This window comes from Silurus meridionalis, chromosome 20 (genome assembly GCF_014805685.1).
Source record: "Silurus meridionalis isolate SWU-2019-XX chromosome 20, ASM1480568v1, whole genome shotgun sequence".
NCBI lineage: Eukaryota > Metazoa > Chordata > Actinopteri > Siluriformes > Siluridae > Silurus > Silurus meridionalis.
In genome coordinates, this window is record NC_060903.1 from 19095153 (window position 1) to 19112878 (window position 17726).

At 39.6% G+C, this 17726-nt stretch overlaps 1 protein-coding gene across 5 annotated transcripts; it reads left to right on the forward strand.

Moving 5' to 3' along the window:
- The first annotated feature begins 246 nt into the window (after positions 1-246).
- Positions 247-16830, forward strand: amotl1 (angiomotin like 1). Of its 5 annotated transcripts, XR_006928848.1 has the most exons (13): positions 247-379; positions 1465-1574; positions 4449-5608; positions 6133-6277; positions 6416-6496; positions 9336-9472; positions 9625-9774; positions 11966-12144; positions 12396-12587; positions 13519-13679; positions 14459-14869; positions 15274-15623; positions 15984-16830. XR_006928848.1 is itself a non-coding variant. In XM_046876789.1 (12 exons), the coding sequence occupies exons 2-12, from the start codon at positions 1478-1480 to the stop codon at positions 15375-15377; spliced, it is 2739 nt and encodes a 912-aa protein (XP_046732745.1). In that variant the 5' UTR covers positions 247-379; positions 1465-1477; the 3' UTR covers positions 15378-16830. The 5 variants fall into 5 exon arrangements, 4 of the variants coding, with proteins under 4 accessions (XP_046732745.1, XP_046732742.1, XP_046732744.1 ...); XM_046876789.1 differs by having other exon boundaries at positions 12474-12587; positions 15274-16830; XM_046876786.1 differs by having other exon boundaries at positions 15274-16475.
- The last annotated feature ends 896 nt before the right edge of the window (positions 16831-17726 follow it).

Below are 17726 nucleotides of genomic sequence, written 5' to 3' on the forward strand. Positions count from 1 at the left end.
CTTTCATGAAGCTCTGCATAATTTCTTCTTTGGTGTGTGTGTGTGTGTGTGTGTGTTCATACTAAAACCTTTTTGATACTGTGGTGCTGATCCCCGCATGTCTGGGCAGAGACGCAGAAAGAGTTTGACTGTGTGTGTGTGTGTGTGTGTGTGTGTGTGTGTGTGTATACATACTAGAACTTGGCATGTCAGAACAGAGGCAACATATTTTGGGTCCCTGTGGCGTCTCTATCTCTCTCACACACACACACACACACACACACACACACACACACACACACACAGAGCAAACCCTGTTCCTCCAAGCTTCTGTACCAACTTTCAGAAAGTTTACACTCTGCGATCATCTTTATCACCTTCTTCATCATCATCAGTGCAGGTAAGTGAGTTTAGAAAGTAAAGAGAGATTAAAAGAATGAGAAACATATGGAGAGAGAGAGAGAGAGAGAGAGAGAGAGAGAGAGAGAGAGAGAGAATGAGGCAGAGAGAATGAAAGAATGAGAGAGAAAGCGAGAGGTAAATATCGAGATCAAAGGGAGAAGAAGATAGAGATAAAGTGGTGATATGAAGACCCAAGCGAGACTTCAGACACGCTTTAATCAGATTATTTCCTCTTTTAGCTCTTTTTTCTCTTTGTTTTCATTTCACTCCACTTAAGATGGCAAGAAGAACATTTCTTCAAATATACAGCATTTACTTCTTCATCTTTAGTGTGTGTTTTATCCTGTGAAATAAAGGATACACCCTGGATGGGCACCTCACACACACACACACACACACACACACACACACACACATTTTTGCACCCAGGGGCCATTTAGCTCAGCCAATCCACTCACAAGCATGTTTTTCAGTCGGTGGGAGGAAACTGGACGAACAAAGGAAAACCACAAAAAACTCTGAACTAAAGGTGGATGATTTATATCTATTTCTCTAAAGAAGAATGTAAACTGGTAGCTAAGTAAAGTGAAAGTATTACATGTACTACAGTAATATGCTCACATGTCGAAATCTATATAGTACACAACGTTTGTGCTTAAAGTTCACCTTCATGTCATCGTGGACGTTACGTCTCTGCTATAATACGATTATATAGTACTGTTATTGTATTATACTGGACTGGATAAGTCCATGTGTACGTTACTTCTCTGCTATAATAATCTATATAATACTACTGTTTCCTTGAATTATGCAATACACTGTGATACTATTAATTATAGCAGTTCTGTCATATAACTATTACTTTAATTGGCCATTTAAAGTCAAATAAATAAAAAATAGTATTATATATTATACAAGTGTTACATTATAAAGTACAGATATTCATCAGAGTCGATAGATAGATAGATAGATAGATAGATAGATAGATAGATAGATAGATAGATAGATAGATAGATAGATAGATAGATAGATAGATAGATGATAGATAGATAATCGTACCTTATCCCATCATATTCTATCCAGACAGGACAAGAACATGGAGCCTGGAGATCACTGGATCCCTGATGATGTTGCTCAGTGTCTAGATCACATCGGAATCCACCAGCACCAGCCGTCTCTTGACATGCTGTATGGTATGAACACACACACACACACACACACACACACACACACACACACACACACACACACACACACTCCACACACTCCACATCTCCATTTCACACAAATCTGTTTTTTTTTATTATTTTATTCCTTTAGAGTGTACACAGGGAAGGAAAACAGGTAGACAGAGTGCATGTTTAAGTTAAACAGTGTCCAGGAGGAGTATGAAAACTATTATTACTGAAACATTAATAAGTTATTAGTGAATGTTTTGGGATGAATAAGTGAATATTGAACAGAGGATGTAATGGGTTTGATAATGGGATATGATGGAGATGTCTGGAGTTGATAAAATCTCTCATTTATTATTATTTAATAAGTAAATTAATTAAATTAACAACAAAATCACATGGAAACTGAGGTATTACTGAAATGTACAATAATATATAATCTATATAGTTCTTTAAATAAATAAATAAATATCAGAGAATGTAATGTAACATAGGACTCATTGTTATCTTAATTTCTAGATTTTATGTGTTACTTGGTTCATTATTTGCCTCCTCTGTGCTTTTTATTAATTTGCTTTCTTGTGATCTCGACATAACGAGTTGTTTTGTGCTTAATAATGTTTATGCTTAATATCCATGGTGTTGCCTCTAGAACATTCTCAATGTCGAATACATAGAAAAATAAGTACTGATCACGAGGAAATAATGTTTATGTCGAGAAGACGAAAGAATTATGTCGTGAAAACGAGAAAGCCAGAAAGAACAAATTTATAATACATGGCCTCTTACGACTTCTGTACTTTGACTTTCATCAAGATTCGATAAAACTGATTAAAAGATATTTGGAAAGAATCGGTTCAGTGGAATGAGTCAAAATATTCATGATTGAGGAGTCGATTCTCTTCGCGAGTGCGAGACACTGACCAATCACAGCGAGTCACACGAGTAGGCGTGTGGTTTGGGACGGAAGCGGGTGCAGAACAAAAAGAAAAGTTTGACCTGAAGGCTAACGGTGCTGCTGCAGGGGAGAGATTTATTTATTTATAACCTTTTTAAAAACTAAACAACTCGAACGTTATAACAGGCTATAAAATAAGCGTTTGTGATTATTTTTATGCTCAGTTTGCCTGAGAAGAAGAAAGATCTGTCGGATTGTTAATAGAGTTGAGAAAGTTGTGTGAGAATGGAGGAGCTGCTCATCACCTCACACTCACGACTTCAGGGTGAACTCTAAACTCGGGTAAAGAACAACAAATACGCTTTATTTCGTCTGTTTGTTTTTTAATTGTACTATGAAAGTGGACTGAATAGTTGCGTGAAAAACTTTCTGAGGTAAATTTTGAAGCTAACTCGGCTAACGGGATTCTTTTACCGTCACTCACCTTGTGCGCATGCGCGTGTGAGGCGAATCGTTTTAACAGCTTGGCACTATTATACTGTTATAATCTCATTTATAGCACTGTTATGTGTTCTTTATCTGTAGAAGTGTACAGTACAATAATACTGCATACTGGGCAATAGTAGTACTATATATATATATATATATATATATATATATATATATATATATATATATGTGTGAGTGTATTGTATGTGAAGTGTGTAATGTGTGTATTGTATGTGATGTGTGTGTGTGTATTGTATGTGGTGTGTGTAGTGTGTGTGTATTGTATGTGATGTGTGTAGTGTGTATTGTATGTGATGTGTAGTGTGTATTGTGTGTGTAGTGTGTATTGTATGTGATGTGTAGTGTGTGTATTGTATGTGGTGTGTGTATTGTATGTGAAGTGTGTAATGTGTATTGTATGTGATGTGTGTAGTGGTGTGTGCAGTGTGTGTATTGTATGTGGTGTGTGTAGTGTGTGTATTGTATGTGATGTGTGTAGTGTGTATTGTGTGTGTAGTGTGTATTGTATGTGAAGTGTGTAGAGTGTGTATTTTATGTGGTGTGTGTAGTGTGCCTATTGTATGTAGTGTGTGTATTGTATGGTGTATCATAATCCACTTGAAGGCCCTGAGAAGTCCTGAAGGTCTCTACTGTAATGTCCACTTTAGTCAGGGTCCGTTTCATATCAGCACGTATTTAACATTTTGATTGCTCATGCAAACATTCCCAACAGGAAACACAATGCAGATCAGCAGGAGTCTGCACTTTCAGCCCAAAAACACAGGGAGGAACGCAGCAGGAACTTCATTCACTGATATCTGGACTGAGACTCACTGAGCTCTGAGAGACTACATTAATGAGAGAAGTCATGGCTTATGAGTCGGCCTTGGATGAAGGACGTTAGATCTTGTGTGTGTTACTGTTTCGTGAGTGTGTGTGTGTGTGTGTGGGGGGGTTTGGACCTTGAGTATTTTCGTGTCCTCCTGCTCACGGCTCTCATTTCCCATTCTGGCATCTAAAACTTTCACCAGCTGCTGCGACTGCAGTGGGGTTTATAATTATAATCCTAAAATAGCATTTGGAATGTGATGGCGGTGATCACGGGTGTCCACACACACACACACACACACACACACACACACACACACACACACACACACCTCAGCTTGTACTAGAAGTGTAGTCCAGTGTCCAGTCTTTAACTGTTTCTATAATGTAAATAAACATGCAATTTATTTTAAGCATCTAAGGAAATAGTTGGCAAAATTCCTCAAAAAAAATTCCTGCCTGGAAATTTGCTACACCCCCATTTAAAAAAGAAGAAATTCACCATTGTCAGAGCATAATAGTAATAATAATAATAATAATAATAATAATAATAATAATAACAATAATAATTATACATTTATTATTAATAGTCTCTATTATTATTGTTATTGTTATTATTATTATTATTATTATTATTATTATTATTATTCATTGACTGCTTACCTGTTGCTCTCCAGGTGAGGTCGCTCAGGTGTTCTCAGGCTTCATCATGCACAGCGACTCTGACGACACCGTTGTCGTTTCCGGACCCGTTCTGCAACGCCTGATGCAGGAAAACCTGCACCATGAAAGTGGAGCCAGTCCAGAGAGCCAAGCCATGGCGTCACTTATCAATCCCTCCTCAGTGGAGACTCTGTTCCCAGAGACGCAGCCCCGTCAGGAGCCGCAGGGTCAGGAGCACCAGGTGGACAGCAGCTCTATGGAAAAGAACTCTAAAGGAACACAAAACACAACAGCAAGCATCCAGGTGACTCTCGCTCTCCCTGATCTTGGAGCATTAGAACTTCCGTCGTATGAGGAGGCTAAATCCCAGTCTCAGCTTTACAGGGGACAGAACGAAGAGCAGACCGTGTCCCATACACACACACATGTTCTGAACATGGGGAACACGCTCACAAATCCAGGTCATTCATACACAAGTCTAAAGAACACTAGCCAGGTTCTCAACAATCCAAATCAATGCCAGAACCCACAGATCAGTTTACAGGTGAACCCACACGTCCCCAGCAGCACCAGCTCCTGTTCTTCATCTCTCTCCTCTGCTCCCTCACTTTCCTCCTTTGCTCAAGCTGAAGGTCATTCATGGCTCCAGCGAGGGTTCTCGGGAGTGGACGAAGGTTTAGCCGGGCTCGAACAGGGCCATGTCCGCTCCCTCAGCGAGCGCATCATGCAACTCAGTTTGGAAAGAAACGGAGCCAAGCAGCCCAGAGAGACGTCACCTAACAGAGAAGAACGAACAGCGACATCTCCTTCGTCGTCCAGCAAATACGCCGCTCCTTCATCACATAAAGGTTCCTTAGAATCTCGAGGTCCTCCTCCTGAATATCCTTACAGAGCCAAAGTTCAACCAGCATACCCGTCCAGTACCAGTCCTGCTCCAGAACCAACACCACTCTCCATCGAATCTCCTCTGGCACAGATTTCCAGTGTAATGACACCTGTTGCACCACAGATCGGATCGTGTACACGTTTGCCCCCACAGGGGCAGATCGTACCTGCTGAGGCGTTCTCCATGATGAGTCATGCCCAGCACATGATGGCTTTTCTCAGTGATGAAAACCAAAGACTCAGACAGGAGCTGCTGAACCAGACTGAAAAAAACAGCAAACTGCAACGGGTATGTAGTGAGGGCAAAAATATTAGTTATTTTAGTATTTACAAAGGGAAAGTTCCTTACATTCATCATCAACATGACTAAAGTAACATTCTCTTTATTAGTCATTTGAATAAACATCTGGTTAAGGAAAAGTGGTTAACATGGTATAAATAAATACGTGTCAACGTTTTTATTAAAAATCGCAATGCGTCAATTTAAATTTGCATTGAAATTTAAAGTAAATTCAAAATTAATTAAAAACATTTAAAAATGGCACAGCCCTCGTCTGAGGTCAGGGTTCCAGTAGCAGCTAGACCACAAAATAAAACTAAATAAACCAGGTTTATTCATGTATTTAAGTAACAGTTCATAGGGTTTTTGACTACATATTCAACCGATAAATACATTTCAGCCTGACCTTGTGTTTACATCAAACTATATTTAACTCTGAGTGTGACTGTGATTCAAGATGGAAATGATAGAAAAACTGATGATGACTGAGGAATATTCGGAGAGATAGTGATGATCTGTGTACGTGTGTGTAGTTGGAAGTCGAAGTCCTGCGTCTCTCAGACGCCTATGAGAATCTGGTAAGAAGCTCATCCAAGCGTGAGACTCTGGACAAAACCATGCGGATAAAACTGGAAGGGGAAATCAGGCGCCTGCACGACTTCAATCGAGACCTAAGAGGTGGGAGATGCCTTCAATCATTTCTATTTCTAAAACAACCAAATCTGGAGGCGTCCGTGTCTGTGTCGGTATTGTGTAAGTGCAACATTTAACACAGTTGTTTATATTCTTTATTTTTTCCTATCTTTTTAAATTCAGATTGTTTGGAAACAGCCAATCGCAAACTGGCACACCAGGACACAGAAGGGCAGGAGGACGGCCAGATTTACCTCTCAGAGAGTGAGTTCACACTAGACACATAAATCACTTCAGCAAATCCTGGTCTGGCGTGTCGAGTCTGTTATCTGGTGTGTTGTACGTTCATATCGTGCTAATTGTTTAATTATTCTACACCACAGTGCTAACGAGTTCTGGATTGCTATTGGCCAGATGATGTTGATTCATTTAACACAAGTCGCAGGTTTATATGAATGTTCTAATATGTTATGGTTTCTATAGTAACAGTTCATTCACAGGGACGTTAAAGAGCACAATCCAGTGATGATAAATTAGTGTACAGCATTAAATGTAAATTGAATTGGATTGAAGAGAAATAAAACACCTGGGTATGTGCTGTTACGCAGTTATTTGTGAAATCAACTTTGCTTTGTTTTGTACTTTAACTAAATAAAGAAGAGAAATTCACTGCTGCTATGGGTAAGGGCTAAACAACTCCTCTATAAAAGGAGTAGAGAGAATTATCTTACTTCCTCCCAAACAACAGTGACTGAATAAACACTGATAATGGCGTCTAGCAGCAGAGTTTATTTTAAAACCTTCCAAAGCCATAACAGCTAATGCAGTGAGATTTATTTATTTTAAGAAAGTAAAATAATATTTGCACAACAGCTAGAGGGTGAACAAAAAGTACAGATGAATTACTCACAGGTATTCAAGTTTAAGTTCAAGTTTATTTCTGTAGCACTTTTCACAATGGACGTGGTCTCAAAACCCGAATTTAGGAATGAAGGTGAATGATGTTTATCCCTGATGATGATGAAGACTGGGGGCGACTGTGGTGAAAAACTACCTTAGATGAATGAGGAAGAATCCTTGAGAGAAACCAGACTAAGAAAGGGGAACCTCATCCTGATTTGGGTGACATCAAGAGTGTGATTATAGTCTTTAAACACTACAGAACACTGGAGAGTGAGAACTAACATGAGCACTGGAGTGTGTGATTATGAGTGATGTTCTTTCTACAGTCTTATACAGTCAGTTGACGTTGTGGAACCAGGAGCTACTGAGCAACTCATAAAATAGCTCAACATCTGAGATCATCACAGATCCAACACCAGCTTCTCCATGCCAGAGCCTTTAAACACTCAAAGAGGTCCAGTGTCCAAACTCCACATGAAGTGGAGTCCAAATGGTGCTGGTACGTCTCTGGGTGGTTCGGGATGTTTGAAGGCATCTACTTCTTTAAAGGTTTATAATCTTCATGAGGTGGGACTGGAGCTGGAGCAACCTCAGGGTGTCTCGGGATGGGGAGAGAAAGAGAAGCAGTGGAGAGGAATTAGCGTAGCTGCTGTTCATGATATTAACAGCACAAGTTAATAATGTGATGTGATCAGATGTTCTGGAGCACAAGGTTATGATGTGATGTGTGTTATGTGTAAGAACTCGCTAAAAACATACGTCTTTAATCTGCACTTAAACTGGGAGAGTGTGTCTTAGCCCCGAACACTGTCAGGAAGACTGTTCCAGAGTTTAGGAGCTAAATGTGAGAATGTTCTACCACCTTTAGTGGACTTTGCTATTCTACTACTAGAAGTCCAGAGTTTTGAGATCTCAGGGAGTGTGACGGATTGTAGCGTGTTAGAAGACTGGAGATACATGGAGATAAAGCATTTAGTGTTTTGTAGGTAAGTAGCAGTAGTTTGTAGTGGATTTGAAACTTAACAGGAAGCCAGTGTAGGGATGAGAAGATTGGGGTTATATGGTGATATTTTCTCCACCTTGTGAGAACTCTGACTGCTGCATTCTGGACAAACTGTAGCTTGTTTATTAATGATGCAGGACATCCACCTAGTAATACATTACAATAGTCCAGTCTGGAGGTCATGAACGCATGGATGAGCTTCTCTGCATCAGATATAGACAACATGTTTCTTATCTTAGCAATATTTCTAATGTGAAGAAGGTTTTGTAACTTGGTTGATATGATTTTTAAAAGACAAGTTGGTGTGTATAATAACTCCCAGGTCTTTTACTGTTCAACTAGTAGTTACAGAACATCCTTCTAAATGCAGGTTGAAATGCTGGAGCTTCTGTGTACTGGTTTTTGGGCTGATGAGCAAAATCTCCGTCTTATCAGAATTTAATAATAGAAAGTTATGCTTCATCACAATTCTTTAACACACTCAGTTAACCTGGTCAGTTGAGATCTTTTGTCTGGTTTTGATGAGATATACTGTATATCTCTTTATAGATATTGTTTTATTGTAAGAAGGAACAGAACTGGGCAGACACAATCTTTTCTAAAATCTTAGTCATAAACAGAAGATTTGAAATGGGTCTGTAATTTGATAGTTTATTTAAATAGAAATGAGGTTTCTTATCGAGGAGAATAATAACTGCTTTTAACTTGAGGGGTTTAGGGACGTGACCTAAAGATAGTGAGGAGTTAATATTGAGAAAAGACTCACCAGCTGTATGGAACACTTCTTTCAGTAGTTTAGTTGGAATGGGATCTAACAGACATGTTGTTGATTTGGCCTCCACAATTGTGTTTCTAATATGTATCATTGAAGGAGGGAGATGAGAGTGTGATCACTCTCTGGCTCTTTATTAAATGTATGAATCTGTGCCTAGTTTGTGTTATTTTTCATTATAATACACTACATGCAGCGTGTTATGAAATAGGCTTTTTTTTTTGTTTTAGGTATTTTATCTGAAGCATAAAGGTGGAGCTCCGTCACTTTTGAGATTTTCCTGTGTGGATAAATATAATATAATATAAATTGAGAGCAATATCAATGTATGCCCTAATTACAGCTTCTGGAATCTTTCTTTTTTCTGACCATTTTCTCTAAGTTTGATTATACTATAATATCAGTGTTTGTCTTCTGTCTCCCAGGGAGAGAGAGTCTAAAGAGGCTGGAGACAGAGGCAGAGTCTCTTCGTTCAGCCAATGAAGATCAGCGACGCCATATAGAGATTTTAGAACAGGCCCTGAACAACGCTCAGAGCAAAGTGGTCAGACTGGAGGAAGAGGTACTCTCTATCTATCTATACATTCTAATCGGACCATTACCAACATGTGATACTTTATCGTTTCCAGAGTAACAGGTCATTTACAGCGACGAGCCACATAAACTGATTATGCTGTATGTTTGTGTGTGTGTGTGTGTGTGTCGGGAGAATAGCTGGGGAGAAAGTGTGTTTACGTGGAGCGTGTGGAGCGTCTGCAGCAGGCTCTGGCACAGCTTCAGGGAGCATGTGAGAAACGAGAACAGCTGGAGAAACGCCTGAGGACACGACTAGAGCGAGAGCTGGAGACACTGAGATCACAACAGGTGTATACACACTGTATTTACAATAATAATCACAACATTACTTTGCCTCTAATTTATGTGCTTCTGTAAACTACACATACACATACTGTTGATGAGCCTTGAGCCTTTAGCTTTTCTCTTTTTCCTTCTTCCTCCTGTAGTCCCTGTGTTTGCTCTGCCTTCATTCTCAGGGTTTAATTGGAACTGCTCTTAGTCATGTTCAGTGTTTTCTTTTTTAAGTCTGTGTACTGTTTAGAAGATCTCAGATGTACCTGGTGATCTAGCAGGAGAAACCTGAACCTGAGTTACCTCTTAAACCTGATTCAGTACAGCTCGGTCTTCGGCGGTTAATTCCCTCGACATTTTCTTTATGTGCAAGTTCACAGATACAGTGCAAACTCAATTATAACTCAGGAATAAAAAGAGGTTAAGAGCTACGGAATAACTGCTGAAAAAATTCAGCTATAATAGGATTTTTATACCTTCATAATAACCTGAGCAGACACAAACCCAGAACCAATTAAACTGTCCTGCTGAATCAAATCAATTTAATAATAGGATTAAGCACTATTAAATTATTGACAGACTTTCTTTTAGGCAATTGATGTCACAGGCTTACTGGAGAGAAAAATAATTACTCCAGGTAAAAAATATACCGTATTTTCCCCACGCTTTGAACCCTGCGGCTTAAACAATGAAGCAGCTAATTTATGGATTTTTCCTGGGTTTTTCCCGGTTTCACAAGCTTTAAAGCCAAAAAACTGAGCCCCATAACATTAGACCAATGAAACTGTGGAATGGTTTCTGGTGAACCAATGAAACTCTTTATATTTAATCAGATGCGCTCCCACTGAATCGGGCCGCACCACATCATAAATATGGATGAGGTTCCTCTGACGTTTGACCTGCTGCTCACTCACTAACTCCAATTGCAACAGAAATCATATAAGCACAGACAGATTTCCAAACCTTGTGCTTTTTTATTTTTCTTGGCAACAGCATTATGGGTTAGTCAAAGGAACTTAGAACTGCGCTTCAGAAAATAATAAGGACATATTCCTCTGCCTTGCACACATGCAGTAATACAGGAAAAATGCGGCAGCAGGCTATTCCCAAAATGCCGCTCTGCTCTTAAAGGAGCCACAACATATTTCACCCGTTACACCGTGTAACAGACACTGTCTTTCATTAAAGCCTGTGTAAAGTTCATTCGTTTCGGCTTATTTATGTTTCAAATAAAAATCTTCAAAAAAAGTATTCAGTGGGTGCGGCTTATATATGGGTGCGCTTGATAGTCCGGAAATTATGGTAGATAAAGTTATCAAACCACATCTATTTGTATAATGTTGTAGTACATAATACACACCCACCATATGACTATAACTTCCCTTATAGCAGCACGAATCCATTATGATCTCAGAATATTTGAGGTCTAGTCCTTCACACTGAAAACTACACATTCATCTCTATAGACACATAGTTTACACAAATACACATGGTGTCTGGCCATGAAGGGCATGTTCAATTTCGAATGAAAATGAAATAGTGGAGCTTTCACTTGTTTAGTCTACAACAAAGAAAGGAGAGAAAAATGAGTTGTAAAAAAGAGCTGTACATGGCAGCTCAAAACTAGATAGAATCTCAAATGTTAGATAGAAGGACATTTTAAAAAATTATAATTTCTTTGCCTGGAAAATGGTTCTAAAGAGGTTCCATAATCTGTTGGGATAACGGAACCTCTTTAGACCCAAATAATTTTTTTTTTTTAAATGACAGAAAATGAGAAATGAGAGTTGAAAGCAGGAGAATAACTTTTTAAAAGGCCTCCCATACCACTGTCAACCAATCAGTGTTTAGGAGCAGGACATAACAGGCTCATAGTCTTCAGTGCTGTAGAGAAATATTTGTCAATTATAACAGAACCATTATGCGACAAAATGCTTTTTTAATTGGACTTCATGTCCAGTGTGAATTGGCTTTAGATAGAAGCTTTAGAGGTTTTTTCATTACTATATAATTGAAGTGTATCAGTGATGAACTCATCATATATGCATCATATTATTCATCACTGTAAAAATGAGAGAATCATTATTTTCATTATTCATAATCATTATTTAGTTGATTTGGTATAGTGTTCTTTAAAACTCTAACAAAATGTTTCTTTCAAATCTAACTTACCCGTGTGTGTGTGTGTGTGTGTGTGTGTATGTAGCGTGCTGGCGTAGGTGTGGGTGAGTCCAGCGCTCCGGCCCTGCTGGATCTGCTGAGGGAGAGAGAAGAGAGGATTCTGGGATTGGAGGCAGACAGGATGCGCTGGGAACAGAAATACTTAGAGGAGAGCGCAATGAGGCAGTTTGCCATGGAGGCAGCGGCAACGGCGGCTGCACAGAGGTACACATACACACACACACACACACAAACACACACACATACACACAAACACACACACACAAACACACACACACAAACACACACACAAAGATATGCACTATATACATACACATAAACATTCACAAATATAAACACACACAGAATCAACTACACATTGCACACACACATACACATGCACACAAACCTGTACACATACACACACCAAGACAACAATGTAGATTAATGATAATAATAGACTGGGAAAATGTCAGAATGTTTGTGTGTGTGTGTGTGTGTGTGTGTGTGTGTGTGTGTGTGTGTGTGTGTGTGTGTGTTGTGTGTGTCTGCAGGGACACAACCATTATGCAACATTCTCGCAGTGGCAGTTATAGTGACACGTGTCTGTGGCCTCATGAGGGAGACGATAAAACATACAACCGCCACTGTCAGGACATCGAGACCAGGTACACAAACACACAACACACACACACATAAACACACAAATAAAAACAAAGCAAACTAATTAAATTGTTCCCATAGCTTTATTATATTATTTAATTCAATTAAATTTGTTTTTATTTGTATAGCTCTTTTAACAATGAACATTGTCTCAAAGCAGCGTTACACAGATGATGTGGTTATAAAAATGAAGTCTGTCTCAGACTTGATGTGTAGTTGCTATGGAAACAATAGGTCCATAAAGGCTCCACTTGTCCCTGAGGCCCCCTGGAGTCATTTGGAAAACATTTTTTTGTTCCTGGGTATAGATTGTTTATTTGACCCTGGTCCCTAGACACTGAGATATCTGTACTGCAGAGATGAGGAGAGTTAAACAAGTTTTAATATCAATTGTGCAAATGTCAGAGAGGGTTCAGTCAGATCTGCAGGTATTTTGATCCTCCTACAGCTGCATTAGTACTCAGTTGGCACAGCTGCTAAAGGACCTTTTGCCCAGCAGTACAGTGTTTACTGCCTCTGCACTGATTACTGGAGTACACAGAATCCATCCGTTACTACCGTCATCTTTTCAGCTGGGTATTTAACAGCAGCCCTCACCTGGTAACGTTTCTCTAACAATCTGTTCAATACTAATACTAATACTGTTCAATACTAATACTAAATCAAAGCTAATTTAATTTGTCACATGCACATACATACAGGGTACGACATGTGTTGTAATAAGCATTTCACTGCATGTCGTACCCTGTATGTATGTTTATGTGACAAATAAAACCCTAACCCTAACCCTAACCCTAGGTTCTGTGATGGACCCTGCTTTTGACTTACCTCAGAACTGGGAAGTAAGGGATTAGTTTTGTATGTGTGTGTTTGTGTGTGTGTGTGTGTGTGTGTGTGTGTGTGTGTGTGTGTGTGTGTGTGTGCTTGTGTGTCTAGGATGAAAGATCTTCATGCTCAGCTGTTGGAGAAGATTGCGATGATTAAAGTTTTGCAGCACCGTTCACGTAGAGACTCCGCCCCTCTGCGCCCCGCCCGCTCAGTCCCCTCCATCGCTGTTGGGACGAGCATGCACTCCCGCCAAGCATCACAGACTGAAAGTATGCATTCTATCTCTCTCGAACACACACACACACACACACACACACACACACACACACACACACACACACACACACTATCCCAGCCAATAATAAACAGTAGTTGTGTAACTGTCCATCAGAGCCAGGTGCCCAGACCTATTACACAAATCAGACATGTAATTATCCACAAATGTATTTTAGTGATTCAGTCAAACCCAAAACACACCATTACTTAAAAACAGTGCAGTTCTTTGTGTGAGTGCACTGTACAATACAGAAAAAAATATGACATCAAAATCAGTTAAACTGCTTAATAATTTATATAACAATCAAATCATTACTCCAGTACTGACTAAATGACCATTCTTACCTCTCATAAAGTCATTACATATACAACTATACAATTAGGTTTTCTGTTTTCTGTTTAGTTTTTTGCTGTGAACTAACTTACCGCTCAAATTGTTCTTGTGTTTTTTGCTAACATTATAAGCTGCGTCTTATTTCTTTATATCAATATAAAAAGGGAGACTGTGAGGGAACATTGCAGAACTATAAAAGCAACTATAAAGGGATAAAAGTGTGATTTGTTTGTTAGGTCTGTGGTTTATTGTTCTGAAGTATATGAGAAATCACATACTCCGGGACATGCAGCTATAGGAATGTAACGACACACTGTTGATGATTTTACTATCACAGCACCACACACAGTGGCTCATAATCATTCTTATTACACAAGCAGCAGCTACATTGAGTGATGATGTCATCGGTTTGGTTCCTGTTTGTTTGTTGTTTTTCAGATGTGCTGCTGGGAAAAGAGAATGTCAACCACCTTCCTCCAACAGTGCCCTCCTTCTCAGCCTCGCTGTCATCCCTCGTTCCATCTCTTTCCTCCTCTCTTCCTCCCTCCTTAACTCCTCTGTCCATTTCTGCCCTTCCACTCCCATCGATAATGTCCTCTTCCTCTCTTCCTTATAAATCCACACCTTCTTCGCTCCTCTTGTCCTCCTCAGCCACTCTTCCCCTTTCCTGCACGCTCTCTCACTCTCTTCCTCCACTGCCCCCCACTGTCTCTTCTTCTCTTCCTTCCACTCCTCTTCTGTCCCTTCATTCTAAATCAGCCAGCAGAGACAGCAGCACGCAAACAGGAAGGAATCTGGAGAATGTCAGAGCCACGCCCCCTACAGGACGAGGGAGAACAGCGAGGATGGGTAAGGGGAGAGCGAGAGAGAGAGAGAGAGAGAGAGAGAGAGAGCGTCACAAAGGGGGACTATCTAAATGATAGACAGAATAGTAATAGTGAGAGCGAAACCAAATGAAACAGATGATAGATGGAGAGGCAAATTGGGTGAGTAGGAGAAACTAAAGAGAGATAGAAAGAATGATAATATTACCATTTGTGAATGAGAAAAAGAAATTAACCACCTGGGAACAACAACTCAAGGGTTCCACTTAAAGGGAAATAGAGGGAGACAACATAGGAGAACATTACAGAAGGAGAAGATGAGAATAAAGAGAGATGGAACAAAAATAGACATGAAAGAGAGAGCTTTTATCTTTTTTATCATTAAAACCAGTGATAAGGGGTTCACTCTGTGCATGTGTGTGTGTCTAGACTACCCTTCCACTCAAGTGAAGTCTTCTGAGAGTCGAGTCTCCCACACGGCGGGGCAGAAGATCAGACCACCTGACTCGGACCTGGTGGAGATTTTGATCTAACATCCATCTACATATAGAACACAGTCTCAACACTGAAGCAGAGAGAGAGAGAGAGAGAGATAGGATGAGAGACAGACAGACAAGATGAGAGACAGACAGACAGACAGAGAGAGATAAACCGTTAGAGAGAGACAGACAGGATGAAAGACAGACAGACAAACAGGATAAGAGACAAGCACACATACAGAGACGGACTCTCGGCTCGGCTGCACCAGCTGTGTATACTTTAGCTCTTCCTGTAGAAAGGTTTGTACAGATTTACCTTCTATCACAATTTTATCTACAATCAAAATAATCTGAATACAGGTGTTGCACTTATCCTGAAAACGATCTGCTCTAGTTTTCAGACACGGTTCTCACTATCATACTTTATTTCTTGAGTTTAAAATAAACGTGGGCTGTTCCCGGTCTGCAGTGGTTAGTATGTATGTAACTGTGAGTGTACACACTGGTGGAATCCTTACACTGAGGTTGTGAGATCAGGGTTCGAGCTCTATGTTCAGCGTATCTGTCATTAGTACATTTTTCACACATGCATGATTTACAATTAAGTCTGTTCATATCAGTTAGACCAACAAGGAAGTGTGTGTGTGTGTTTTTTTTAAGTAAGGGTTATGGAGCAGGTGGTGCAGCTGTGTCTGAGTCACTCTGACTGACAGACACAAAGTGTTCCTAATGAAGCAGAGAAAAGGAAAGTTCAGAGCAGAGAACAGGTCCATGAGGTGAGTGAGTTAAATGCAGTGTATAAAAGTGTGTGAACCTGATGGGGGGAAAAAAAGCAAGTGTGTGTGTGTGTGTGTGTGTGTGTGTGTGTGTGTGTGTCTCTCCTACACATTTATCTGTAAAAAATTCACATTTTTTTTTTCATTATTTTATTGAGTTTTATTTCTGTCCATAAACATTTGGAGGTGTTTTTAATGATCATGTAATCTCATACTGAAGCTCTGAGATGGTGGTGTGTGCAGTTCTTTATGTGTTCTCTGGCAAATGTCACGCAATAAAAACATGCCTTAATGCTTTTGCGCGCGCGCGCGCGCGCACACACACACGCACACGCACACACACACACACACACACACACATTCGTTTTCTGTACACCTTCACACTCCTTTTGTGTGTTACTGCCACCTTCTGGCCACATTAATAATAATTATAATAATATATTGATTCGTTAATTAAAACACATTAAGGCTACAATTATCTACTTTGATTTTAAATATATAATAAATAAAATGTTATTTGTAAATGTTTAGGTCCGAATTGTGTTCACTTTTATTTAATTGAATATTTTATTATGGCCAGATTTTTATTCTGTATAAAGATTTAGCTTTATGATTAAATTCTATGAAATATTTTACACCTAAATAAGATGTAAATGTGACTCTTTCAGGTCATGTTCAGAGTAATATAACAAGTTCTATATAATAAACAAATATAACTTTAAAAACCATAATGTACCAGTTACACTGTGACATCTTTGTCATCTGCTGGTTTTATTTGCATTTCACCACAACCCTGGTCTATGTGTAGTTCTTTCTCCTAGGCTTAGAGGTGCATTATGGGATGTCATTATGATCACAGTGATCAGTAGCAGGACTGAACAGTGGAGAGCTCTCCAGGCGCAGACCAGAGAGAGAGAGATGTTAGTGAAAAGGCGGTGAAGTCGTTATTCCCACATGCTCTCTGAATTGGAGGCGTTGATAGCCAGATGGTGGAGTGGAGCAGGACATAAAAGGGGCGAGCACTGCCTCACACAGAGGGTGTGTCCACTCTACATCCCCAAGGGACTATGGGTATTTATACTCGGACCTCTGTTTTCTTCCCCTCAGGAGAGACTGAACACATTATTCCACATATGGACTGCCCCAAACCACCCGCCTTTACCCGACCCTATGATGCATTATCCTGAAACTGTGTGTGAGAATCATACAAGTGTGTGAGACTAAGCAACAAAAAAATCATTTTGTATAAGTATTTACCCCCTTCAGTGTTTTCATATTTTGTGTTAAAAATTGTCATAAATCTACTCTAAGTAATCACATCGGTTTATTTATAAATAAGTCTGAAGTTATGAGCACATGCAGTTTCACCCAGTAAATTTCCTCCTGGTCCAGTCTATCAGAAGTGATGCACTGAGCTGAATGGAGTCACTCTGTGTGTGATGTTAGTATAAATCCACCTGCTCCTGTAGGAACCCAGAGTTTGATACCTGAACACACAGCATCATGAAGATCAAAGATATTGCTAACATTTTGACCTTCTCCCTTATCCAGAGCGACTTTTGTGTCACTGTAAGTGAGCAGGTGGAGGTTATGGGTCTCGTTTAAGGGTTCAGTGGTGGCATTTCAG

Excerpts from the sequence above, each read along its gene's own strand:
- amotl1 (XM_046876786.1), top strand. The coding sequence starts at position 1,478 with ATGGAGCCTGGAGATCACTGGATCCCTGATGATGTTGCTCAGTGTCTA. Across the intron at positions 12,145-12,395 it reads GCAACGGCGGCTGCACAGAG|AATGTTTGTGTGTGTGTGTG; the intron begins GTACACATACAC and ends GGAAAATGTCAG. Across the intron at positions 12,588-13,518 it reads TGTCAGGACATCGAGACCAG|GATGAAAGATCTTCATGCTC; the intron begins GTACACAAACAC and ends TTGTGTGTCTAG.